The 27,062-nt window shown below is 43.4% G+C and overlaps 1 protein-coding gene across 4 annotated transcripts in view; it reads right to left on the minus strand.

Annotated features, from left to right (window-relative positions):
• Positions 1–27,062, minus strand: part of LYN (LYN proto-oncogene, Src family tyrosine kinase) — a 396,894-nt gene that overhangs the window by 63,762 nt on the left and 306,070 nt on the right. For all 4 annotated transcript variants that reach the window (XM_078687292.1, XM_078687294.1, XM_078687293.1 and 1 more), the window contains exons 7-8: positions 13,222–13,371; positions 7,980–8,132 (exon numbers count right to left, since the gene is read on the minus strand). In XM_078687292.1, the coding sequence (XP_078543418.1) occupies positions 7,980–8,132; positions 13,222–13,371 (303 nt within the window). The remainder of the gene's footprint in view (positions 1–7,979; positions 8,133–13,221; positions 13,372–27,062) is intronic.

Raw genomic sequence — 27,062 nt, forward strand, 5'->3', positions numbered from 1 at the left:
TAGCTATGATACAAGTTGTGTCTTTGAGGGAGTGGTATATTTAAATTAACTATCTGACGAGTTCTAAGATGTATGCTAGTGTGGTATGGGACGTGCTATGAGTTGACAGCACTTTGGCAACTATTTGGACTTAATGCCTTGTAGTATGCATGCCAGGGTTCCATCTTGAATGTTCCATTTTTTGGGAAAAGAAAGTTATATGAGTAATTGGAAAGGTGACGTGTAGTAGGTAGTGCTGGGTACAAAGTGCTCTCGGGTGTAAATACTACCAAATTAGGGCTTACTGGTGGTGTATTTGGTACATTCAGCAGGGCCTGTCACCTGTCTGCTGACTGTGGAGTGTGTTGTGTGTCTTCAGTTTTGGTGTTGTTTGTACCATAGTGGTAACCAACTATTTACCAAGCCTGCCATATTGCGGGCTGTGGAATGTTACATCAAGTAAAATATATTGTTAGTTGTGTTGTTATGCTGGAGAGGAGCAACACACTATATAGACAAATACAGATTTTGGAATCATCCGTGTGGAGAACTTAATGTGGCAGAGCAAACCATACAACAATGCACATTTTAGGAAAAAACAGATTTTCCATCACTTATGTAAAACACACCAACAAACGTACAAACACCCATGCACAAAACCACTGATCAGGCAAAGGCTAAACCTGCACATAGACCAACATACATAAAGACAGCTATGTACATAAACCAACAGGTAATCGAGCACAGGTGGTATGTTTGATTATAGTATGCCACAGACACCTGCAAATTGATGTTCAACATCTGCACCGCACCACAGCACCCTCCAGTCCTGACTGCATCCCCAATTTTCCTAGACCTCAAGGGGATCTGACTCAAACACTCAATCTTAGGAACCTTTAAGAGGTTGGCGTTAGCTGCACGTAGAGTTCTTTGGGGATAATACAGTCGCAATTTTTCCTAGATGAAAAGCAGCCCAGCTTGGTGGACAGCTCTGTGGGAAATATAGAGAGATTGAACTGAGTTCTCTTTCGCACAGGAAGCCAGTGCAGAGAATCCGAGAGTAGCGCAGAAGAGAGAGCTTACCTTGCTGTTGCTGACAGTATTTGATAGAGTCGCTTGATAAGGTAATCAGTTGCCCAAGAAACAGTGAGTTACCGTAATTCAGTCTACTCAAGATAGCACTGTGCACATTTGGGGGAAAGAGTGACTGGATATGTGATGTTTGCATTAATGAGAGGCAAATAAGTCATCCAAGGTTTCCAGGATGTAATTTGCATTAAAGGATATTGTGTCATCAGCTGACAATATGATAGAAGTATTAGGTGGGGGGAGTATGTTTGTTTGTAGATTAAAAGTAGAAATTAGGTTTTTAACTTTATTCTAAAAAATAAAATAACAACTTTCAAATTGTCACACAGCGTTTGTTTGGGGGTGACCAATTTGCAAAGAGCCAGGTGGGTTAATCAGGGAGCACAACGGAGACAATTATCTTTGTAGCATAAGGAGCTGCTAAAATTTCTTTAGTGACTAACTCTGCTTTAGTGGCTCTAATCACCTTTTTGTAATTCTTCAATGCAACCATAAGTTCATATTTTAGTTCCATCGAATAGTTGGTGCACCAAGATGTTTTTTAATTTTTGCATTTGCGCTTTGATGAACTAGACATTCCCCTGCAAGTGGGTGCAGTCACTCCGTGCTAATTAAGGTACCTCCATTCCCACCCACTCTCGAGGCTCCTTGTTCTCCGAGCTGCAAAATTCATGTATAGAAACCAACCAGCACTGTGGTGCAGGAGGAAGAATCTCAAACATGCAGATCAGCAGCTGCCGCGTCAAAGCAAGAGACAATTGATGTGTGGAAAACCTTAACAGTGCTTTACAGTCCAGTAACTTCCTGCGTCATGCAACAGCAGTCAGAGGAAAATGTTGTTCTCTTTGTAGAAGCGTCATCAAGATCACAAAGAGGAGGAAACATCTTGAAGCAGAAAAAAAGCCCAGTTCCCTCGCTTGCCCTCCCTTTTGTTAGGAAAGATACAGTAACTTCCTACAACATAACCTTGCACTCAGCAAGCTCACGCTGTCTCAACGCCAATATTTGCTTGCTTATTCTACAAATGCCTATGGTATTACACATCACACTGCCACCACTTAGTAACAGTTAACAAATGAGAGCTTAACCAAGTATTCTTCATTGCAAGTCATGGGTTTGTCGTTTGAAAACCAGCATGATCATAATAGAAAAGAATAAAGAACATATCATACATGAAATGTGAAATGCGCGTTGCAAAACACATCACGCTTATAAACCCCCATCAAACAATAATGCTTCCCTCCAAGCCTGTCATCTTCTCTAAAAGGTACATCACATACAAGGCCACCAGAACCAGCAGCCCTCCAGACCAGGCAGAGAAATGAACTACTGGAGGTGGACAACACCACACCAAAATACCAAATGCCAGGATATTACCAGACTGGATTAAAAAAAAAAAAAAAAAGAGAAAACCAAAAGACACATATTCTCGGCCTATACTCCCATGATCTGGAACAGCATCTTCATCAACGTCAGAACTTCCCCAAGCATTATGCAATTCAGCCAGGAGTAAAAGACCCGCTGTTCCAAGGAACACTGCATTTCCACACGAAACCTTTCACTGCCCACAAGCATCCTGCTTCATCGTAAACACTTCTGAATTGTAATGTGGGGCGCTTCAACTTATTTTGTACTCTGATGCTGTGTAGCCAGGAGCACGCTCTACAAAAACCAGTACTTTGTACATCATCAGATTACTTCCGGGTTACAGAGGCTACAACAATTCACTTCGAATAGCGACAGCTCATTGCCCCAAGTCTCCATTTACTAGTTCCGAGCAGTAACTTCAAAATTAGCTTTGTGGTGCCATGTCCAACAGATGTGCGGCTTTTATGAGCATGTTAACATGGCTACCTTACCTTAAGGAAAGTACTGCCATTACCTGACGGTATTGGTGCCATGCCTCGCTTTGCCTTTCTGGACCTTGGCATTGAAAAAGCTCGACTCCTTCAGAATTCACTTAAGCCACAAGCAGGGCTGTAAACTGATTTTCACTCTGGCAGTGCAGAGTATAGTAACGTGCTGCTGTGTGCAGGCTGAACTAGCAGGTTAGGATATTCATTTTATGTTCGAAGGGCAAAGCATGTGCACGGATTAACACCACCAACCACAAGAAAGACGGGTGTGTTCTGTCCTGTGTGTGTAAAGAAAGAAAGGAACAGAAAAAAAGAAGATAATGAAGAGAAAGGATACAATGAAGAGAGAAATGATACAATGAAGAGAGAAAGGATACAATGAAGAGAGAGAAAAGATACAATGAAGACAGAAAGGATACAATGAAGACAGAAAGGATACAATGAAGAGAGAAAAGATACAACGAAGAGAGAAAAGATACAATGAAGTGAGAAAGGATACAATGAATGGAGAAAGGATACAATGAAAAGAGAACGGATACAATGAAGGGAGAAAGGATACAATGAAAAGAGAAAGGATACAATGAAGGGAGAAATGATACAATGAAGAGAGAAAGGATACAATGAAGAGAGAAAAGATACAATGAAGACAGAAAGGATACAATGAAGACAGAAAGGATACAATGAAGAGAGAAAAGATACAATGAAGAGAGAAAAGATACAATGAAGTGAGAAAGGATACAATGAATGGAGAAAGGATACAATGAAAAGAGAACGGATACAATGAAGGGAGAACGGATACAATGAAGGGAGAAAGGATACAATGAAGAGAGAAAGGATACAATGAAGAGAGAAAGGATACAATAATGAGAGAAAAGATACAATGAAGAGAGATAAGATACAATGAATAGAGTAAGGATACAATGAATAGAGTAAGGATACAATGAAGAAAGAAAGGATACAATGAAGGGAGAAAGGATACAATGAAGAGAGAAAGGATACAATAAAGAGAGGAAAGATACAATGAAGAGAGAAAGGATACAATGAAGAGAGAAAGGATACAATGAAGAGAAAGAACAGAATGAAGAGAAGGAAGAGAAAGAACAGAATGAAGAGAAGGAAGAGAAAGAACGGAAATGAACAAAAGAAGAGAAATATAGAAGAGAAATAAAGAACAAAAGAACTGTAAATGGAAGGAACATCCAAGGAAGGAAAGAACGAAAAGCAAGGAAGGCAGGTACTGAAAAAATGCATCAGTACCAGCAGCTGCCAGGAAAAGGCAGTATTGTTTTCAGTGAGACAAGATACACGGGAGGTGGTAAAAAAGAGCATAACCTAGAAGCTTGCAGCACTGTCAAGCAACTGAGCACCCCATTGTTGTAGCCTTTCAACATTTTTTTTGTTTAAAGTTATTTCTAAAATGTCACCACTGCGAGAGGTCAGGCGTTTCAGGTTATTCACGTCCAACAGATCACAAACTGCCTGAAAACTCCATACTTTGTTGTCTCTCTTTGAATCACAACAGACATTTGGGAAATGCAGTCATGGGCTGCGTTGTTTTCCCTCAGCCCCAGCCATTGCGCTTCACACTAACTTAACGCTATAGCACATAAACCATGGACCTCTGCCATTCATGGACACTGCATAAATCAGTCCAGTACCGAGCAGCGTTTCTTATTTGCACGCACAGCTACATTTACCTTACATCCATCAAACTTTATGATGTGGTAAATGACCACCTGTTATATTCTCAATCAAGGAAACAGACCGAGCTTTACTCCTGACCAAATCCTGGTTCTAGGCTACTTCTGAGTGCACGCCTACTCCAACCGGGCTACACATTATCAGACACCACGATGCCCCAAAATGTACAGTTTCAATCACAACCCTCCACTTCACAGGGTCCCAGCCTACATCAGACATTCTTCTTGTACAATGTCAGGCCTGATTGAAGCCCAAGAACTGATCAGACAAATGAGGGAACCCACAGAGCCCAATGTCACTGGTACAATGAGGCATGAGGCTTTGCATGAACATCAAGGACTGAAGGGGGCCAAGACTAGCTCCTTACCAAAATCACGGATAAATCAATGGAACAACAAGTGTGCAAGTGCCCTTTACTACTGTTCCAATTCAACACTATGCACAATTGTGCCAGTGACCTTCTTACAAAGGCACAGTCTTGCCATTCATTGCCCACGGGCCCTGGTAGAGTTCAATAATAATAATAACCACCAACTCACGAGGAGCTCTCCAGTCCAGTGGTTTTACCAGAGTAATAGTTCGTGATTACGTAGCGGTGTGTGCACAGGTGAGACTGTATTGGTGTGAATTTCTGATTTTGTGTGTGGCAGGTGCACCTGTCTATTGTAGCTTAAGAGCATGATTGTGACAGCAATTCACATGGTAGCGTCACAGAAATAAACGTAAGTGCAGGGGATCTACCCAAACAACGTAAAAACATACACATAAGGAATGGAAAAGACATAAATATTAATTAAAAGTTTGTATGAGCTGGCATTTCAAAGGGCCACATAGGTGGCATTACTCCTTAATTACTAGAAATGTTTAATACATGTATGTTTAAGACCAATTCTTTATACTTAGGATCAAGTCACTACAAAAATGAGAATTGTTTGCAAACATGGAGTCACATTACTACTCTTCACTTTCTAGGTTATTTGCCACTTGAGATACTAAATGAATAATTTATATTATATGGTGCTTGCCTCCACAGGCTTATTGTAATGTAGCTCTAAGAATAGAGTGTTACTGTTACCCCTGTCCAAAATATTTATGTTATCAGCCGCAAAAGAAGATCAGATGGTAGTGGGCACAGCTGGGATTTGAATTGCGTATCGGAGGTTTTCATGCAGGGGTTGGTAGACGGGTTGTTGAACCACAGAATAGTCTGCAATGTCCACCAATATGCTCAGTATTTTCCTGGTGAACAATACTACAAAGCATGGAAGAGTGGTGGTGTTGCGTCTTGATTCGCGGCCTGTGTAGCGCTGCTCAGCAAAGCAACACCACAGAGAAGGGTCCAGTTCCCAAATTCAAATTGTCTGTTTTAGAATATTTCTGCATCTACCTTAAAAGGGACTGCTTCGAAATATAGAGCCGTCCTCTGGAAATGTCTCTACTCCTATTAAAAAGCAGAGGGCCCTGCGGCTGTGAGTGTATTAGTGTGCATGTTTCGTCCTGAAGAAGTTGGAGAAAATTGATTGTAGACTACCGAAACGCCTCGTCGTTACACGACGGTTTCTTTGTCAGACTAAAATGACAAACTTTGAGCTGTTTTTGTCATATGTCTGTATGTTCATATGTTTTTGAGGGAATGGGGGACAATTCTACGTGTTAACTGACATATTAGAGCAATGTTATTCAACTGGCATGAAGTATACTGTAATATATTATTTTTTTATTCAGTTGATTTTGTACAGTCATGGTTGATTCATTATTTGAGCTGGTATGCATTTAGTAACAAGGGAGCCATTGTTAATAATGCCAGTGAAACATGGACCTGGGGAAATTGTATGGGACTTTGGCTTGCTTTATGAGAGACACCGGGAGAGAGAGAAAAGGAAGTGCCCCTCCACTCTATTGATTTCCTTCCTGCTCCAGTTTTCCTACAGCAGAACAGCAGCCAGATAGAGACCTGCAGGAAAATAATATCTGACTTGTGGCTGCTGAGGTACGGATCCCCATGTCAGAGGAATTCGAGGATTCAGAGTTAACTACTAATGTACTGAGTTCTGGAGAACTGAACTGCCATTAGTATCATCCGCATCTCTAAGTGTAGATTTCCATCTAGGCCTTAGCATAGGAAGGATATGTTCGGTCCACCGTTAATGTTTGGCGTGTTCCTCCATTCTTCTAGTAAACATGTATTTGGAAGGTGCACAAGCAGTAGGTTTATCTAACTAGTTGTCAGTGTGGGACTTTACTGTTGTGTTCCTATTTTAATAGATCACTTCTGCAAATTTGTGGTGAAGGTGTTTGAGAGAGCTTTCCTTTCATGGTCTTGCCTGTGCCTTTGATCAATAGCAGTGCACGCCATTACAGCACCAAGCGCATTCCCAGCTGTCAAGCTTTGCATTGTGTGTCAATTGAGGAGTCACCTTTAGGCACATTGTTTGCACATGTCCAGGCACATGTGATGTGGAAATCAAAGTAGGACTGAGATTCGTCCTCATCCTTTACAATTGAGGAAGGACTTGTTTTTTACATGTTTTTTTCTGTTTTCTTTTTTTTTTACAGTGGCCTTACTTAGACAAATGCCATTGCATCTGCTTCATCACAGGGTGAATCTTTCATGGATGTGTGAATGCATCTGATTTTTCTTTTTCACTCTCGTTGGACACTTGTCTTATGCTCAAGATCTGAACAATCGCAAAAGTAGCTAAAGCAATGGAGTACGTAAACGCACAAGAATAACTGTTGGATCCAATTTTTCAATGATTGCAACTGCTATGCCTTCGTTGTTGTGTGTTGTGCACACAAAAAATTTATTTTCTTGAAACATAGGACATGCCAAGTTTTATTGCAAGTTTACAGACTTATCTACGCCATGCTTTGGTTGATAGGCATGTGTTGTTGTTTTCAGTGTTGGAAGCCTTCCTCTCAAGATTGCTTCTGAATTTGCAATGCATCTCTGGCCGTTGCTGATGCTGCACCTCATCTGCACCTTATGTGTTGCGATGGGAACAATCCCTAGGTGATGAAATAGTACACCTCACAAGCATTTGCATGACAGTGAGACTGATTTACTCCTTTAGGCTGATCCACAATGTAATCAACAGTGTCTCAAAGCAATAGTGGAAGGGGACTTTCCCAAACAAAACACAACATCGAATTCAACCACGTGTTAGCCAATATATTAACAACATTCCACACGTTTTCGTGTTAATGTTTGGATGCCATAGTAAAAACAGTTCAAGTTTTCAGGCTGAATTGCCTTAAATAAATGGACATATGCAGTGCAATTAAATACAAATTTGAGAATAAATACTCTTGTAATAATGAGAACAATGCTAAGCAATAAATGCATAAACTCACCCATCCACACTTCTCCAAACTGGCCAGCTCCAAGCTTCTTCACCATCTTTATTGAATCTCTAGGAATCTCCCATGCATCTTTATCCCATGGCTTTTGAGGTTTTTGGCTAATGCATGGTTTTTCGAGCTTTCTACAAAGTCCATCTGCTACTTCTAGTTGGCAACAAATAAAAAAAATATTGAATAATTCGTTGGGTGAAAGTTAGTATTACTATGGCTCTTTACACAATTATGGCATATGGCATGACTTTGATGCATTTACAGTACTGCTAGCTAGTGGTCATCCTTGACTGTTGATGGTCCCTGGCATATGATGGCCATCTGTGAGAAAGGTGGACGCACATCCTCATGTGTTCGTTGACCAGGCATGGGTGGCTATCTATTCGTGTGGGGCAGTAGCTAAAGTGTACCTCCTGAAAATGATGAGCTGGCATTTGCTGACCAATTAGTGTATTTATTTAAAGCTGGTATTTACAGACAGAATTAGTATATTTCAGAAAATGACAAGCTGATGGTGAGAAATGTGTTTTAACCAGCACTCTTCAGTCGAGTAACTGCTACCTCTGTAAGGTCCCCAGAGTCACAAAGCCCAATATGGCTGGTCGTTCCTCCTCATACTTGGGCCCCACGCTTTGGAAAACATTGTCCGACTCACTGAAGAGCCGCCAATCGCTTACCATTTTCTGTAAAACTCTTAAATCCTGGTTGTTCTGATCTGTTTTCTATCTCTGGATGGTTCCGGCCTTGTCTAAGCACTGGGACACCCTTTTTGATTGGATAGCTATGCGCTATATAAGAATATATATCACACATACATGCTGAGTGGGCAGTGTGTGTCTGTGTACACAGTGGTTCTTCACATACTATCAAAGAGGAATAGAGGGAACCATTCGGATAAATGTTCAGTTGTGTCTCTGTTATACAAAGCAGAGTTGCATCTAACAGCTGTGAAGTCACAGTGATTAAGAAAAAACGAATTTAACATTCAAAGGTCGTTTTACCATGGAGATGTTGATGTAGTGTAGATACGAGATGGCAATGGATCACGTTGTACTGCGAAACTGATGCATCACCAAGTTTAGGCTGCTAATCCTATTCTGATTCGCTCATGAGTTAAAAAATTTCTCTTTAATACACATCTCTGTAAGGAGGGTGTGTGTAACAAATGCAAACTGTAAAATGCATTGTTTAGATTTGATGCAATGAAACCCAATGCAGTTGGAATGTACATCAGAAGTGCCTTCCCCAAAATTGTTTGTGGAAAATTTGGCCAAATTTTGTTCCAATAGCTATGTGAGCCCAGGGGCCATGTGATGGATCAATGGAGTGGGGATAGCCAAAATCCCGTTAGGTAGTTGGATGACTATGAAGTCTGTAGATGATTGCTAAAACAGCAGTAAGAGTATTATCATTGATCCTTTATCTTCATAATCGTCACTAATATTTTCCTTTCATTTCTGGTAAATAGATCTTGAGTTGTAGGTGCTCTCCAAAATATACCAAGGGGATAATTACTCAAATACATGAGGTTCATAAGCCACTTGGCTAGAGGACAGCAAGAGATGAAAATGGAGGTTGAGAGAGCCTCAAACATTCAGTTGATGTTAAAACTTATTTTAAACATCCATGTCATAGGCTATGTTATTTTGCAGGTTTTTACCAGAACTAAAAAAGGGCTCCTCCAAAAATGGCAACTGAAATGCTTCTACTTTTATTGCAGAAACATTGGACACAGTTATGCATTCGGAGTGCCAAATGCTTCTATGCACTTGTCTCTTAATAGTGCAGACAAGACAGGCCATTAACTATTTCCTTTCTACTATCCTCTTGTTGTCCTAATACTGTACTACAGGGTTGTCCAGAAATAAAAATCGAGTTAAAGTCTGACAATTAGCTGGTTTGTGTTGTAGTGAAGGATGATGTACCCAAAACATGATATGTTTAAAAATATTATAGAGAGAAAGAACTTGAATCTAGGGTCCCAACTTCGCAACAGATTGCATTATCCGAGATGGTCTTAGGTTGACTATTTTATCAGTAAGAAGCATTTTCAGTTACCTTAGTGTTTGTGCTATTGATATAAGTTATCCCTGGTAGATGCACAGGTAGGTGTGGAAGGTGTAAAGCAGGAAGCGTTACCCTACCAATAGAGGACACTATCCTTTTATTTTGTGGAGACTCCGTGACTGTAGAGGAGCAGGGAGGATAGCTGTATTGCCCATGAGGCGCAAACCTGCAGACTTAACTATGCATACTGATTGATCCTATATTAAAGGTTTTAATTTCAAATTCCTGTTTTGATAGAAGCTACTGGAATCCCCTAACAAGGACTTCCAGAGTGAAATCGATTCTCACACCTTGGTGAAATAATTTCTAAGATATATCGTCAAAGAGTAATATCTTAAGTCTTGATAGAGATGGTTTAAGTCAAGATAATATCATCGAAACGCGTTGACGCACTACCCTCATAACCCGTGCACTGGGATGTCCCACTAGATATCGATTGTTCCCTGTTTATCAGGTCCCAGCCCCAATGCTAATTTACACGGATATGTTTTTTTTTAATGACACAGTGTGGTGTCAATTAATACTCTCTTTTGTATTTTCTTTGTGATCAAATTTGTTAGTTTGGCAACTTATGGCGTGATGTTTTGATTTTGAAAAATATGAATTATGCATGATTAATCATTCTCTTGTTTTTAACTTGCTATATTTGTCTTATATGTTTTTAATAAATTGTTAAATAATATTTTTAATATTATTTGAGTATTGGCACACTGCTTTCTCAATTGTAACTGTCCCCCCCCTGGTTGAACCTGTGTGATAGAGATGGTTCAATGAATAAGGTGTTTTTCATAATGGTTGATCGAAGGACACATTGCTCCATTTTCTAGATTGAACCCTAGTCCTTTGGTTACTAAAGAGTCCCTCTCATTCTTTAAGAGGTGTTCAAATTAAGCCAATTATATAAGCTTAAGTAGTGAACTGTTTCACTATTGAGCGAGCTTCAGACTGACTAAATTCTTTCTGAGTGATCACTGTGCACACAATATTGTTTTAAGCATTCAGACCTTACATTTAGGAATGAAGCGGCTGTGTATGGAGGTTTCAGGTACACCATGGCCTCGATGGGCAACATTTTCCACGAAGGAAACTAAACTAGGTTCTGGCAACTTAACGAGAAACCAGTGTATTCCCCAAAGATACTGCTTAAGTTTGAGGCATTTATGTTTTCAGTCCGAGGGTAGATTAGAAGAGTTCTACGTGTTGAAGGATGAGTGGATTCGAGCCATAGTTTAATTACGAGTGAGAAACAAGGTCTGCAAATGTATTCAAATTCAAAAAGGCAACTTTACTCCAAAATTGGAAAATTATGTACCAAGCAATATAGGGAAAGTATGATGGTCTTTCTGGCAAATTGAGAGCCTGTACACAGTTTCTATCCCTGAAATTATTTCTGCAAAGTGGTCATAATATATCAAGAACCTCTATAATGAAACGGAGAGTACAAAGGTTGCTTGATGGAATTTGTTCAGAGTTCCAACAATTAATGATCATTGGGACATGAGCAATGATTTGATTAATTCAATGAAAGACCACATTGGACAGCGAGTTACGCTGATTTTTACAGTTTATAGCTATCATTTTTCAAGATGTCAGATCCCGACCATTTGGATAGGTGCAATATTAGATGAGATTCACGAAAGAGGTGAAAGGATGGTGATAGAAAACTTAAGGTTATCGGCTATGTTCTGTCCATGTGGAAACGTGTCTACTAAAGTTGTGAGAACTCGCACGTTAGAGTGGGCTAGTAAATATGAGCATCCCTAATACAGAGAACAGATTCTAAGTGGAGAAGTCCACTATGCACAAAATGTGACCCGGAGCTCTGCCACTGTAGTTTGCCAATGCAAACTTATCCACTGCTTTAATTAAAAGCATTTGGGTAAGTTATGGAGTAACAGGAAGATGTGAGGAGCCCCTAAATGGGAGGATATCATCTTAGAAGAACATAGTTACAGGGTTAGATCTCAAGGACAAATGAATTAAGAGATCCATACTACAGTGAAAGCTGTGTTCAGAAGAGATGTGCATATGTGCAGATTTTTGTTTAACATCTTTATTACTGATGTGGAAAAAAGTGTACTGAGGATCATGCCATCACAACTGGTGAGTGATAACATATCTACCATGTCAGATGGAAAAAATGTAGGTCTCACCTACCAGACAGCACAAAGAAACTCTTCTACGCTTATTCTATCTCTTTTATTTACCTTTCCATCTTGGATCGGCTAATAAATAAATGGTGCCTTGTAATTTTCTAGGCAAAAGTGTGTAATACAACATGCATGGGCCTACAAAATGATGAGGCCATATTATAATGCTTTAACCTTTTGCCATGCTGCACTGCTTATTGCAAATGCGGCACAGAATGACTAAGAGGCACTGGCAAAGTAAATATGCACCTAAGGTTAGATCTATTGGCTTTGCTAGTACTTGTTACTTCATGTAACCCCAGTGGGAACTGCAAAGGGATCTTAATATCATCAGCAAGAAATTCACTGGAGAACAACTTTACAGTCATTTTGAGCAAAATGTACGTCATGTGTTTTAGCATGTACTCTAGGTAGAAGATCCCGTAGCGGGCATTGTCAACTTAAGGTTATAACGATCGCTCAGTGTTTTGGGATTATGAATGACTCCAGACTCCACTGGGGGCATTGGGTGAGGAAAGAAAGTAATCCAAGTTCACAACTAAAAGTGTTCTGGAGAGTGAAGCTACACATCCTGGCAGATTCTAAATTCAAGCCCTTAGGAAAGCATATCATGCTATGATTAATCCTGCTCTTGTTCATGGGGATGCTGAATGGATCCCTTCATATCCTCCCATAACCTGGACACAATTCAGGCCCTCTTTAAAAACATTGTTTGCGCATTAAGGGTTTAATCCCATATGAACACTTGAGATTGGAGCTTTCTCAAAAGCTGGCTTGAAAATGAGCTGAAACATGGTCTACACCCAATCCACTCTGAATATTCCATGCTTTTTTTTTTTTAATTACAGAGACGGGAGGAGAGTTTTGTTCTGTGTCATTTTAAAGCATTTTTTTGGGCCAAGGACCTGGTCAAACACGGTGTCAGATGGGTCATCACAATTAGTTGAAAACTTTTTATATTTTATTTTAGTTCATTTACACACAGATACAAAAACAATATGTAACAAAATGCTCATGTAACTTACTCTGATAATGTCTTATCATTTCACTGATGGAAGAGAAGGTAATTCTTGGTGAGATATAATAACCTCCATTGTCCAAAGATCGAATTTTGTAGTGCTTGATAACATCACCGTGATCGGGGTCGTGATCCCTGACGGACAACGAGAAGCTTCCTACAAAGACAGAAGAACCAAGTTGATGTCAGTTTTAGTTACAATTGTAGCTCATACTTTGGGTTTGAAGGACCAGATTTAAGGCTGCCCCAAGGACGTTCATCAGGTTTGATTTAAATGTGTTAAAGAAATAGGAGATTCTCACCACTTACAACATTCACTAGGAAAGATAATCATTTGAGGTCTCGAGGAAATGGGTGAAAAATAGTGGTCTGGAACTAATGGTACCTTTAAATAATGAGCATACACTCAACATACACAGGTGATAAACCTTAAACTTCATTTAGATGTAGGAAGTGTGTCATGGCTACATATCTGCATGCTCTTCTAAGCCATTTATATTCAGGGCAGTCTACCCTGACCCCCCAACCATCCCCCTCTCCCCCAAGTCATCGAGAACAACAAACATCTAACCACTTATTTGTGAGACTGAGAGTCCGATATATCTCCTGTGTACCAATCATCATTTTATAACAATTATATCCACTCTTACAATCCAAATAACATAGGTTCTATACTTATAAAAATATTTACCTGTGTAAACTTCTATGTGTGTGAGTAAACTTCCTCCCATGGCGGGAAGTGCACTCTCCAGACACGGATCTTTGTATCAGCCACAAAAATACAGGTTTGTGAGCATTCATAACATTTTTTCACACCTCATTCCCATCCTAAGGATGATTCAATATGTACTTCCTTGAAGGGCAGGTGTAAATAGTTTTTTTTTTCTGGAATCTCAGAGACTCTTTTTAGGTCGAACCTGGGCAGAGCATGCGCTGCTCTGCGAGGCATGCTGTATTCATGGAATGGACTTGAATCTCCGCCCACTCTCCACCCATCTTTTCAATTGGCTTCTGTGACTGTCCTTTGTAAATGTTGGCTTTTCATTTGTTATTAGGCTTGTTAGTCCCTCCTTAACACCTTCCTATCTTCTTTTTTAACCTCCCATCAGGACTGGACCTTTTACTATGTCCTTAAAGTATAACTTGCGTTAGCCGTTTGGGGAACTCTTTGTTTAATTAATCTAAAGAGCACTGGTGGGACACCAGCTTTAACAATGGCAGCATTTGGGTATTTGCAACCTCCAACGTCAATGCCCTTCATGTAGGCTAGTTTTTCTTTGCTGTTTTCATATAGTGGAAACTCAACCAAAGGGTATTGGAGGGCTTTACATGAACACAATCTGGAGCCGACACCGAGACTTGAACCGGGTTCCCCAGCATCAAAGTTGGCAGCTCTGACTGTTGAGCCACAGCCTCTGCTACTGGTGACTTATTTTATCTTGTTCCAGGGTTTGTTAGGGGTGGTTCTGCGTGGACCTCCATTGTTGTGCTGTGAAGGGTGTTCTTCTTTGATGTGATTTGGAGCTGGGTTCTGGGTGGACCATCAGCCTCACTGCACTTAGAACATAATACTCCTTTGTTTACATCGTACAGCGCCCTCTTTGCCTGAATACTCCGGCGCTTAACCTCAGACACACGACGAGGACAATCTGTTTATAGAAATGACATGCCCTTCTGTCTCTAGGGACTGTCAGAGCTCTATGTCACAGGTCAGGACGCAATCTGTCCCAGCTGCCTGTAGAAGACCGGGTCTGTTGCGAAACACTCACATATGTTTTGCAAATAGCAGACCTTGAGTACTTTCATTTTCCACAATTTCTTTTTACAGGTTCCTTTACTGGGAGAGGTGTCTTTTGCTCTTCCAGTGTGAGGGTTACTAGTTCCTTTCACCTCCGTCTCTTACCAATTTCACAGGGGACGCAGATGGAGAAGGCACGCGTGCTGTGTGTAGGTGGCACAGTGAGAGCAGAGGGTGGGAGGGCAAACACCTCCTATTGAAGTAAAGGGCAATTCTCTGCCCTTTTCACTGCTACCAAGACCTCAAGCCCCCCTCTCCTCACAGCAAGGAACTGGGAAGGGCTCTCTGACAAAAAATTACTATTGAAAAGCATAATTTTTGAAAAAACATTTATTATATTATTTGTCATTGGATCACTATGTATATCTAAGAAAACATTGTAAAATGTATTTAGGGTCACCTATGTACACTGCCACTAACATAAAAAAGCAAAAGACACACAGTAGATGGACGGGCATAGTGTCAAGACTGATTTGCATATGGCTGGGTTCAAACTGGAATGGCATGGTGAGCAACAAAACATTGGATTTAGGCCCAGATATCTGTACTGGAGTGAATGTATGCCATTGTTCTGCATTCTGCCCATCAATTGTTCTTTTTGCATTTGTCACCCCGAGTGGGACGGGTATGCCCAGACGTGGGTCCCGTGCTCTCCATTAATGAATGAAAGAATGAATTTGTATTTGTATAGCGCATAGCTACCCTGAGGCCTCCCAGCGCTGTGGACCGGGCAGGAAGAGGGACACAGGAGTTAAAGCGATACCTTGAAGAGATAGGTTTTCAAGAGTTTGCGGAATGCCAATGGGCTCCTTCCGCAGATTGGAAGGGAGGGTGTTCCAGAGATTGGTGGCGTTAAAAGAGAAGAAGCGCCTGCCCCATCTAGCTCTTCGTATTTTCTTCGGGGTAGCGAGATAGGAGAGGCTTGAACGAAGGTTTCTGGGAGGATGATGGGGGGTGATGAGGGAGTGAGTGTTGACTAGACTGTTCTCCCGGAAGGCTCTGTGAGCCAAGCACATGGCCTTGAACAGTATCCTAGCCATGATAGGGAGCCAGTGAAGGCTCCTTAGGGCTGGTTTCACAGATTGCCTGCAAGGAACCTGGAGAAGTTGGCGGGCGGCACAGTTCTAAATCATCTAAAGTTTGTGAACGGTGAATTTCGGAGCTCCCAGGTACAGGGCATTCCCATAGTCAATGCAAGAAAGAATAAGAGCCTGGGCCATGATCCTACTTGCCTGGAAGGGGAGGAGGGGGAGGATCTTACGCAACATCCTCATCAGGCCATAGCAGGTGGCTGAAAGGTTAGTGGCCTAGTGGTTGAAGCTGAGGGAACACTCAAGCCACATACCGAGACTCTTGATCTGGGCTTTTGGATCTGGGGCGGAGCCGAGGCAATCTGGTCAGAGGAGAACAGGGTTAAAAGAGGGTGAGTTGCCAAGGAGCATGAGCTCGGTTTTGTCCCTGTTGAGCTTAAGGCTTGAGAGTTCCATCCACTCGACCACCGCCTCTAGGCAAGGACCTAGGGTGCAAAATGACCTCTCGGGTGGTTTAATGCCACCACGAGCTGCGTGTCATCTGCATAGGTGATGATCTTTATGCCACTGGAGTCAAGTTATCCTGGCTGATGAGGGGTGAAACCCTGAAACCGGTCCTATAATGCTTGTTTACAGTCCAGGGAGGACCTATCCTGGCAGTTCGGGGTGGACTGTTCCCATTGGGTGCAGTGTCAAGACTGATTTGCATATGGCTGGGTTCAAACTGGAATGGCATGGTGAGCAAAAAACACAATGAATTTAGGCCAAGATCTCTGTACTGGGGTAAATGTATGACATTGTTTTGCATTCTGTCCATCAATTGTTTTTTGTGCACTAACAAAAAAAATGTCCAGCATTTGTTAAGGTTAGAGCTGTTGGCTTGGAAAATGACCATTTTTTTTTACACGCGTTTATTTATTTGCAGTGGAGTCATTGTATTTGTTTAGCACTATTGCCATTGGTGTAAAAAGGCAAAAGTAAAAAAAAAATGTAATTTTCAATGCCAGCAGCTCTAACTTTAACACATGCGAGACCAATTGCATTGCAAATGCATGTTTAGAAGCAAATAATAGAGAATACCCAACGTTTTCTAACACTCCCGTATAGGTCGCAGTACACAGAAATGGTAAAAGGAGGTTTGGACTTATCAAGTGCCAGGAATGATTCAGGCCATAGCTAGCTGCAGCTTTGACTTGCTATTTAAGCATGATACTGGCAGAGAGGAAACCTTACTTTCGGTGTCCAGAATTATATTTCAGTTAATGGCATAGCAGCGATTTTGAAAAGGGGGTTGAAACCCTTATAAGGTTTGCAATGCAGTCAACATTGACAGAGTATCCCCAAAAAACTTACACTTAACGGGCAGGAGTAGGACTGACTAAACAAGATGATATCACTTTAGTCATTCTGTACGGTACATATATATCCATTGCACTCAATCACCTCACTATTATATGAACCCGAGTAAACCAGGTTCTTAAAATCAGAACCCATAGTAAACTGTGCCTGATTTCCAAAAACATGTCAATTCCTTAAAGCTCCAGAACTCCCTTTTATTTCACACCGATCTTAACACAGATAATAGTATCGATTTTTATGTAGCGCCCTCCTTCAATATCGAAGTGCTGTAAATAACATGTATTATGTGCTCATTTTTAAACGTGCCCGGAAGTCTCCCAAATATGGGAGCCTCATCAGTCAAACCAGTCTCGACGTCCTTTAGGGGTATATCCCCTCCCCAGAGGTCACCCAGTTATGGCAGAGGAGCGTCGCCCCAAGCTGCATTACAGTCTACAAGGAGAACAAGCATTGAAAATGCAACAGGTCTCGCCTTTGATTAAGTTAAAGCCATTTTCTATGCTAATGGTATTGTATAGCAAAGCAAATGGCTTTAACTTAATGAAAGGCGAGGCCTATTAAATTTGTAATGCTTGTTGTAATGTGGAAATGTGCCACCCATGAAATAAAGATAGACAAAGTCAGTGAGTGGCCACAAACCCATAATCTGCAATAGTTGCTCCCTTCACTTTATTCTCCGGAAGCTAAGGCAGCTGCATGGCTCATCTGTTTTTTCACTAAAGTGTAAATTTCACGTGATAGTGAAGGGCGGGCCATTATGTCATCAAATGTAAATGTAAATGTAAATGTATTGCGACTTATATAGCGCACGTATCACCCGAAGGTATCAAGGCGCTTGCTTAGGGAACCCGTCCTGGTATTCCCCTGTGAGATACCCCGGCAGGGTATCCACAAGGTGAAAGCCAGGCATCCCGCCGCGAGGGGCCGTAGTGGAGATTAAGCAAGCTATTGCCCAGAGTCGCAGAGTGTGACCCCATGAGTCGAGTAGGCACCGGAGCGAGAATTGTCGAGTCCGTGGAATTTTTGAGCCCGAGACCCGCCGAGGCGGGGAATCGAACCCTGGTCCACGGCCGATCTCAGCTTCCGGGTCTGCCGCCTCTAACCACTGAGCCACGGCTCTCCATCAGAGCTAACGAGTGTTCTAGTAAGCAAAACAGAATACAAAACTTTCGAAGGGGGGAGGGGTTTGAAAGCAGACCCTCAGCCCACAGCGTGGCTCAAAAGCACACTGAGGGGCAGCATTTTATCTTCAGCATAGCGCTGGTTCACGGTGAGCGCGCCCCAAAGAACAATAATTGGATGCTGCTCCAAAAGCACTGAGTTGCGAAGAGTGCATCCCCCTTGGAAAGTTAAATGGAATGCTTTTAAACCGTGCTGCTGGTTCACCTGAAAGAAGTAGGAAAGATGCAATCTAAACAAGTCGGGCAGCACAACAGGGGCTGAAAAAAATAAAAGGAGACACGGCCTGGCGGCCGTGAAACTTAAAGTACTGAGTCAGAGCGTGTGTGCTGGGAGAGGGAGGGGAGGTGCTGGCGGCAGGGGAGGGGGAGGAGAAATGCGAGTAAGGCTGTGTGCGGGGAGAGAGAGGGGAGGTGCTGGCGGCACCAAGCTGGGGAACAGATGGCAATGGCTGGAGATTTGATGCTGTGCACGCGTATTTTAACTCATTGCGCTTGCGCATTGAGCTAAAAGCGCACATGCACTGCATCAAATCGCCAGTCTGGTTAAACTCTGTTTAAGCCCCTATATTCTCACAAGCTCAATGCGTATGCGCATTGACAGGCGAGACCTAAAAAGACCAGGCCCCCATTCCCTGGTTGAGTGTCGAACCAGGATGCTCAAAACCAATCACAATGCTGCATTGCAGCGTTGTGATTGGTCAAGGAAACCTGGGCTGTTACCAATCAAAACTCTGCATTGCAGCATTGTGATTGGTCAGTGGAGCCTATCTGTACTTCCTGGTCCTGTCCGACGAGGAGAGCAGAGACGTGGGACCTGGCGCGGCATGGTAAGCGTTTTTTGAAATGTTATGTATATATATATATATATGTTCGCTCTCTGCCCCAAATGCGCGGCACTTCTGGTGGGCGGGTGCGGTCCAAGCGCGTCAGAGCCTCGCGCTTAACAAATTGAAGCTCAATCCCTCCCCGATCCCGGGTCGGAAAATAAGGACTGCACACGCGGGATTAGTAGATTCCAACAGCAACTTTACTAGCACAGACGCGTTTCGGAAGCTGCGCTTCCTTCTTCAATGTGGTTACAACGTTCCGCGCTTGTAGGCGCCATTTTATTACCCAAGTGCACACAGATTGAGTTCAGGGGCAAAGACAGAGGACTAACGTGCAAGCGCCATGTTATTAGTACCAAAAAGAAAATTCAGAAGTACTAAAGCGTTAAACACAGGTTTAAACCAAATAGCAGATCTCGAATAGAGCATGCATATTTAGAAAACAAAGAGAAAACTCATCCTCAAATTACGCCGTGAATCGGCAATTGCCCTCTCATTTTTTGCATCATGGACTTGAAACGAAAAAATCTTGCCGTGGATCGGCCTTTGGCAACCATATTCGGTTGCCCAATTGTTACGTTTCTGTGTCCATTTATGCAATAATGTCCCCCCCTCAAATGTGCTCATAAGTTAATCATAGGGATAATACACAAAATACAGTTTCTTCAGTGTTACCAACAAATTCCTATAAAAAATCCTCAAATCTACATACAGTAAGCATTATGTCCAATTCATGGAAGGAAAACATGATTGTTCTTTATACATTTCTACAGTGTCTAAAAAGAGATAACGAACTACTGATTTACATGAATCACAAATTCATACTGATTAACTGCCCAGATGCACCGCCAATTCCTCCCCACAATTTAATCCATCCGGATTTTTTGTTTGACAGTCTATTATATGCCGTGACTCCAATCTTCGTAATTTCTGCAATTTGTCTCCTCCCCTGATATTGTCGGGTATGGCATCCATACAGAAATACTGTAGGAGATTCCTGTCACTATTGTGTTTAATGGAGAAATGTCTTGCGACTGGATATGAGAAGTCCCTATTAGATATGGCCCTCATATGTTCCAGAATACGCAATTTAACTGGATTGATGGTGCTCCCTATGTACTTGAGCCCACAGGGGCATTTAAGACAGTAAACCGCAAAAGGCGTGCTGCATGTTAGAAACTTATTAATCTTCTTATGCCTATGCCCTGTGATGTCATACGAATAAACCCTTTTGCTATTGGCACACGCCTTGCACCGTCCACAAGGAAAGAATCCTTTAGCATCTTTCAACTGTCCAGTCTTGGGTGGAATCGGTGACAAGTGGCTATGTACCAAAGTGTCTCTCAAGGAGCGCGCTCTTTTAAAGGTGATAAGTGGATTCTCAGGTATGTCTCCTCCTATGATGTTATCTAATCTCAGGATATGCCAATGCTTTTTCAGAATCATTCTGAGTTGTTGACTATCCTGCGAGTAGGGAGTGATCATCCTGAATTTTTGTTTATCTTTCTTGGGTTTATGTTTTTTACAAAACAGGGTATTCCTTAAAGGTATCCTGACCCTATCCAGGGTATTCTTGAGGAGTGTTTTGTTATACCCCCTTGCCTCAAATCTCTCAATGCTCTCCTCGGCTGCTGACTCAAAGTCCTCATTTGTAGAGCAGTTGCGTTTTAACCGCAAAAGCTCGCCATAAGGTATTGACTGAATAAGTTGACGGGGATGATTACTCGACGCATGAAGCGTGCTATTTCCCGCTGTCGGCTTCCTATATAGGGAAGTTATGACCTTGTTATTAGTTATTTCTATTTTCAGATCAAGATATACAGCAGCACAAGTGCTGACCTGGCCTGTAAAAATCAAATTATGGGTGTTATCATTCAGCACTGCAATATACTGTTGAGCTGTTTCAGTTGAGCCATTCCATACAATGCACAAATCGTCGATATAACGATACCACGTGACGATATTTTGGGACCATTGTGCATTTTTTGGCGCCCACGCCTCCTGCTCCTCCCACCAGCCCACGAATAAATTTGCGTAGCTGGGGGCGAAGCAGGAACCCATGGCCGTGCCCGAGAGCTGTCTAAATAAAGCATCCTGAAACAAAAAGATGTTATTGTGTAAACAAAATGCAATTAGCTCCATCAGCATGTCATTATGTAGGGCATATTTCAAGGATCTTTTTCCTAAAAAATAGCCAATCGCCCTCAGTCCTTGTGCATGTTCGATGCTCGTGTACAAGCTTGTAATGTCAAGTGTCAGTATGCAGTAGCTCGAATGCCAGTCAATGGATTCAATCTTCTCGATAAAATCTGCGGTGTCGCGGATATATGATTTCAAATTCAACACTATTTCAAAGAGAAAATGATCCAAAAATTTCGAGAGATTTTCCGTGAGGCTGCCCATGGATGAAATAATCGGGCGTCCTGGTGGCTTGTCCATCCTCTTATGTACTTCGGGTAAGTAATAAAAGGTGGGTGTAACTGGATGTAATGTTTTCAAAAAGAGATATTCATCAGTCTCCAACATGTGTTTGTCACGCCATTTCTTTAGCAGTTCGTGTAGCTCATCGATACTGGATTGATATCGTTGTCTGGTGGTTGGTTCATAACAGGTTTTGTCTAACAATTGGCGCATGGCTTCTTCCACATAATCCTCACGATTCAGTATTACAACGTTCCCACCCTTATCTGAAGGTTTCAGGATAATGGTGGTGTCCGCAGCCAATGTTTTCAATGCTGCGAGTTGTTTTACAGTCAGATTTCTATCTCTACCATATCTTTTGTTTTTCACACGCAATTGCCTTAAATCCTTGATCACTAACTCCGAAAATGTGTCAATCATATCCGTTTGTGTTGGCGGTACGAATTTAGATTTCAATTTCAGACCACTATTCGGAGCCTCTTGTTCCACATCTACCACCCTTAGTCTTTGGGATAGAGTTTCCATCGGAATTGGTGTCATCATCGCTGCACCCTCATGTCTTAGCTCTTCCAATAGTTCCAGGGATGTTAAATCATTTACTTTCAAGAGGTCTGTATCTTTAAAGCGTGATCGGATTAATCTTGCCTCCTCTGAGGTAGGTTTAGTTTTGAAGTATTTATGTAGACGAAGTCTTCTAATAAACTGAAACAGGTCGATTCTGGTCTGAGTGTACTCTAAGCTGTTATCCGGGCAGAAAGTTAGTCCTAGTTTGAGAACAGATTCTTCCTCGGACGAGAGGTTTCTTGCAGATAGATTGATGATGGTAAGGTGATCTGTAGATTCTACTGATCTTACCATTTCGCTCCTCTTTTGCCCCTTGTCTTGCGGGCCGGGGCCTCCGCTGTTGCCGCTTTGCCCCTTCCTCTTCCTCTTCCGACCGCCCCTCCTTGGTTTCCTGCGTCTTCCGGGGGCTTGTTCTTCCCCCCGCATAACCAATTCATTCTGATTACTTGGAATTCCTGTTGAAAAGGGTTATCACTGATCTTCTTAGTGATATCTCTTGTGTCCTCATCTGATTGTTCATCCCCAGTTACTTCCGACTCAGAGGTTTCTACCTGCACTGGTGCAGCCGCACCAGCCACCTTGTTTTTACTGATCAAATCCTTCCGTGTTTGGTCATATTTTTTTGAGAACGTCAGGACTCGCCCCATGGCATAGTCCCTTTCGTCCCTGTCGAACTTTTCTTGCTTTCTAGTACGTATTTTCACCTCATATTTCTCCAAACGTTTTTTCATCTGAGCCCTTAGTTGATCCTGCTGTTCTTTATCTTCATTGGTAGCTAGTTCAGTTTCCATCGTTTCAATTTCCTTGAGGACCTTGTCCCTGTCGCTCCAAGCAAATTGGACCAAAATCTCTAGCATGCCTTCGCAGGATTTAGCGATGTGAGCAGCCCATGTGTCCAATAACAAAGGATCCGGATTCTCATAGGCGGGAATTGTAAATATCCGCAATCCTCTTGGTACTCTGTTGACCTCTATGTACCCTTGAAGTGATGTGCCTTCCCACCACTTCCTCAGCTCACGTTCGTACAGTTTTTCCAATTTCCCATATTGTATAGCTAAGGGACTCGAGACAGCAGTAGGTTTCTTTACCGCTGGAGCGGTGACATCCGGATTTTTGTTCTTAAACATCCCTGTCGCCAAGTCGCGACGTTGTGAAATATTAAACATAACTTCGTTTAAACTTCGAGGACACCCGCTTCCGGGTTGTCCTTAAGGTTGCTGTAAGCTGGAATATTTTCAATTCCCTCGTCCAAACCAACCACCCGTGTCGGAGGGAGCCCAATGACAGGTTCAATCTGTGCAAGTACGGACTGGATAAGTGGCGACTTACCCTGCTTCAGTCGGGGTGCGCCAGATGTTTCTTCCGTCCAGAACTAGATTACAGGAACCTCAGGCTATGCATGTCTCCCGGAATTTCTTCACATGGGTGGCGGCGGTGCTCAGCGGCATTTCAATGTTCGCTCTCTGCCCCAAATGCGCGGCACTTCTGGTGGGCGGGTGCGGTCCAAGCGCGTCAGAGCCTCGCGCTTAACAAATTGAAGCTCAATCCCTCCCCGATCCCGGGTCGGAAAATAAGGACTGCACACGCGGGATTAGTAGATTCCAACAGCAACTTTACTAGCACAGACGCGTTTCGGAAGCTGGGCTTCCTTCTTCAATGTGGTTACAACGTTCCGCGCTTGTAGGCGCCATTTTTATTACCCAAGTGCACACAGATTGAATTCAGGGGCATAGACAGAGGACTAACGTGCAAGCGCCATGTTATTAGTACCAAAAAGAAAATTCAGAAGTACTAAAGCGTTAAACACAGGTTTAAACCAAATAGCAGATCTCGAATAGAGCATGCATATTTAGAAAACAAAGAGAAAACTCATCCTCAAATTACGCCGTGAATCGGCAATTGCCCTCTCATTTTTTGCATCATTGAGAGTCCTCTGTCTATGCCCCTGAATTCAATCTGTGTGCACTTGGGTAATAAAATGGCGCCTACAAGCGCGGAACGTTGTAACCACATTGAAGAAGGAAGCGCAGCTTCCGAAACGCGTCTGTGCTAGTAAAGTTGCTGTTGGAATCTACTAATCCCGCGTGTGCAGTCCTTATTTTCCGACCCGGGATCGGGGAGGGATTGAGCTTCAATATATATATATATATATATATATATATCTCAAGGCTCACTGATCCGTCTGCTCTCCTTCACTCGCGGCCGGGTGCTTTCAATGGCGGGAGACGGTACCACGCCGGTCACGGTCAGACAAAGCTCTGATGCAAAAGCACGCAGCACTCACGGGGGGACTGTTCCAATATGGTTTATTAAACAAACACTCTTACAAGACGCGTTTCGGCCACCGCCTTTCTCAATTAGAGGCCGGCGCCACCCTCAGGCAAGGTTTAAATACAGCCAATCAACAAAATAAAGAAAGGACATGTATTGTGCATTACCAACCACCATTTCTAAGTGGTGTGAATTCAGTTAATATCACTGACAGAATTGTGCCCTGGATGGGCTATTAAACACACAAATAATGACTATTTATCAAATTAAGCCCTGAATGGGCATTCCACAGAAATATATACATAAATACAAACATCTCTCACTTATGAACATAAGAAAATCACCAACAATGCAGAAAAATCAATGTAAGACTCATAAATGGACCGCCAACTCCTCCCCAGCGTTCAGGCCATGTGGTTTCTTAGTCTGGTTCTCAATGATATGGCGAGACTCTAGCCTGCGTAGCTGAAGCAGCCTATTTCCTCCCCTTATGTCTGCCGGTACTTGGTCCATGCAGTAAAAGCTAAGGAGTTCTCGGTTGCTTTGGTGAGACACTTCGAAGTGCCTCGCCACTGGATATGTGGGATCTTTATTTTGTATGGCCCTCAGGTGTTCTAGGATCCTAATTTTCGTTGGGTGAGTGGTACTCCCAATATAACGCAGGCCACACGGACATACAAGACAGTACACCGTGTGGCTTGTGTTACAATTCATTAAGCTGGTGATCCTTTTGGGCTCCTTCATCCCTGGTATTTGGTAACTAGTCACCTTTCTACTGTTTTTACATGCCTTGCATTTAAGGCAAGGATAGAATCCTGTCAATTTCCCAAATGGTGGAGGTTTTTCCTCTTTCTTACAGTGGCTTTGTACAATGTTCGATCCCAATGACCTAGCTCTCCTAAACGTTATTAATGGAGACTTAGGTAAATCCTTACCGATGACCAGGTCAGATCTAAGTATGTGCCAATTCTTCACGCACTTTTTTCTGATATCCTGGGCATCGGTAGAGTAGTTCATAATCATCCTCATACTGTTGGGGGGCGGAGCTTGCCAGCAGCGAAAATGGCCGCTTGATCCCGGAGCTCCGCCGCGCACTTCACAATATCCTTCAAAATCCTACCACAGAGCTAAGATTTCTGCCCCAAACTCCCCCTGCAGTAGCGGAAAGTTGCGGTGCTCCTAGCGACCCCGAAATCGAGGTGATTTGGCGCCCCGGAGCCCGGCCGCGATCGAGAGCAGAGCCGCGGGGACCTGGGCCGAAAAGCCGCGACCTCCGGTGAGCGCCACGCCGGCCGACGTGCCCCTGCGTGCGGCAGGGGTGAGCGCGCTTGCCCGGGCGCCTATGAGGGAGACCTGTTGGCCGGCGAGACACATCCCGACCTCCTACACGGGTCCCGGAAGGTGAGGAGTGGGACCCGCACTGGACGAGGAGGGTTGCCTACCCCTCCCAGCACACTCAAGGCCCGGCGCATAAGAGGCAAGTGCGGCGCTGGCTCCGTAGCGAGGGGGCCTACCTGGAACAGCAGTGGGCCTGTGGCCTAGAGGGCCTGGGACGAATCCTGGGCATCAGTTGATCTCTGCCAGCAGGCGGGAGAAGCCCCTCGGGGGCGCGGGGAGTGCCCCCCGCCCCGCTTCAAAAACAGCATTAACTTGTGACGCTGTGGCTTGGGAGCCTGCAGGGGAGTCCACGTGCTACTTGCGGTGAGGGGATTCTAGGGACGAGATATTCGAGCACGACTGTTTGCCCATCGGTTTGGCGGTGACCCCCTCTTCCAGAAGCTACCTTTGAGAAGGGCCCCCCCGGGCGCTCATCTGCATGCGGAGTGCTAACCCCTTGCACTGTCTGGTGGTTGCGGACCTGCCGCTTTGAACTCTCTCCTGAAACTCCCTGCAGGGCTGCTCCAGTGGCCCGCGGGCGGCGTACTTTAGCTCGGCGGCCACCTTCCCCTTCGCGAGAAGGCGGGGGCATTACAGGAAACGACATACCATGGGGAAGGGAGACAGGACCCAGAGCAAACTCCCCTTCTCACAGCGGAGAGTCCAGGTGCTGAGCCCTCAGGCGCACCGGGATGAGGTCCCGCCTGCGGGTGAGCCCCCGGAGGACAACTCGGAGATAAAAACAATGCTCCGCTCCATGGAATCGAATATCCAGACTAATATCACGGCGCTGGGGACCAAGATGGACGCCATGTCGTATAGGATGGACCGCATGGCGGAGCGTCTCGACAAACACACAGAGAGGCACGACTTGGCGGAGAGGCGCATCACGGAGGTGGAGGAGGCCCAGACAGACTTGGATACCGCGAGACGCCGGGCAGATACTTTGATCAAGACCCTTCAAGACAAAACGGAGGAGTTGGAGGCACGGTCACGTCGGTGCAACCTTCGCATCCTTG

Source organism: Lissotriton helveticus, chromosome 4_1 (genome assembly GCF_964261635.1).
Source record: "Lissotriton helveticus chromosome 4_1, aLisHel1.1, whole genome shotgun sequence".
Taxonomy (NCBI): Eukaryota; Metazoa; Chordata; class Amphibia; order Caudata; family Salamandridae; genus Lissotriton; species Lissotriton helveticus.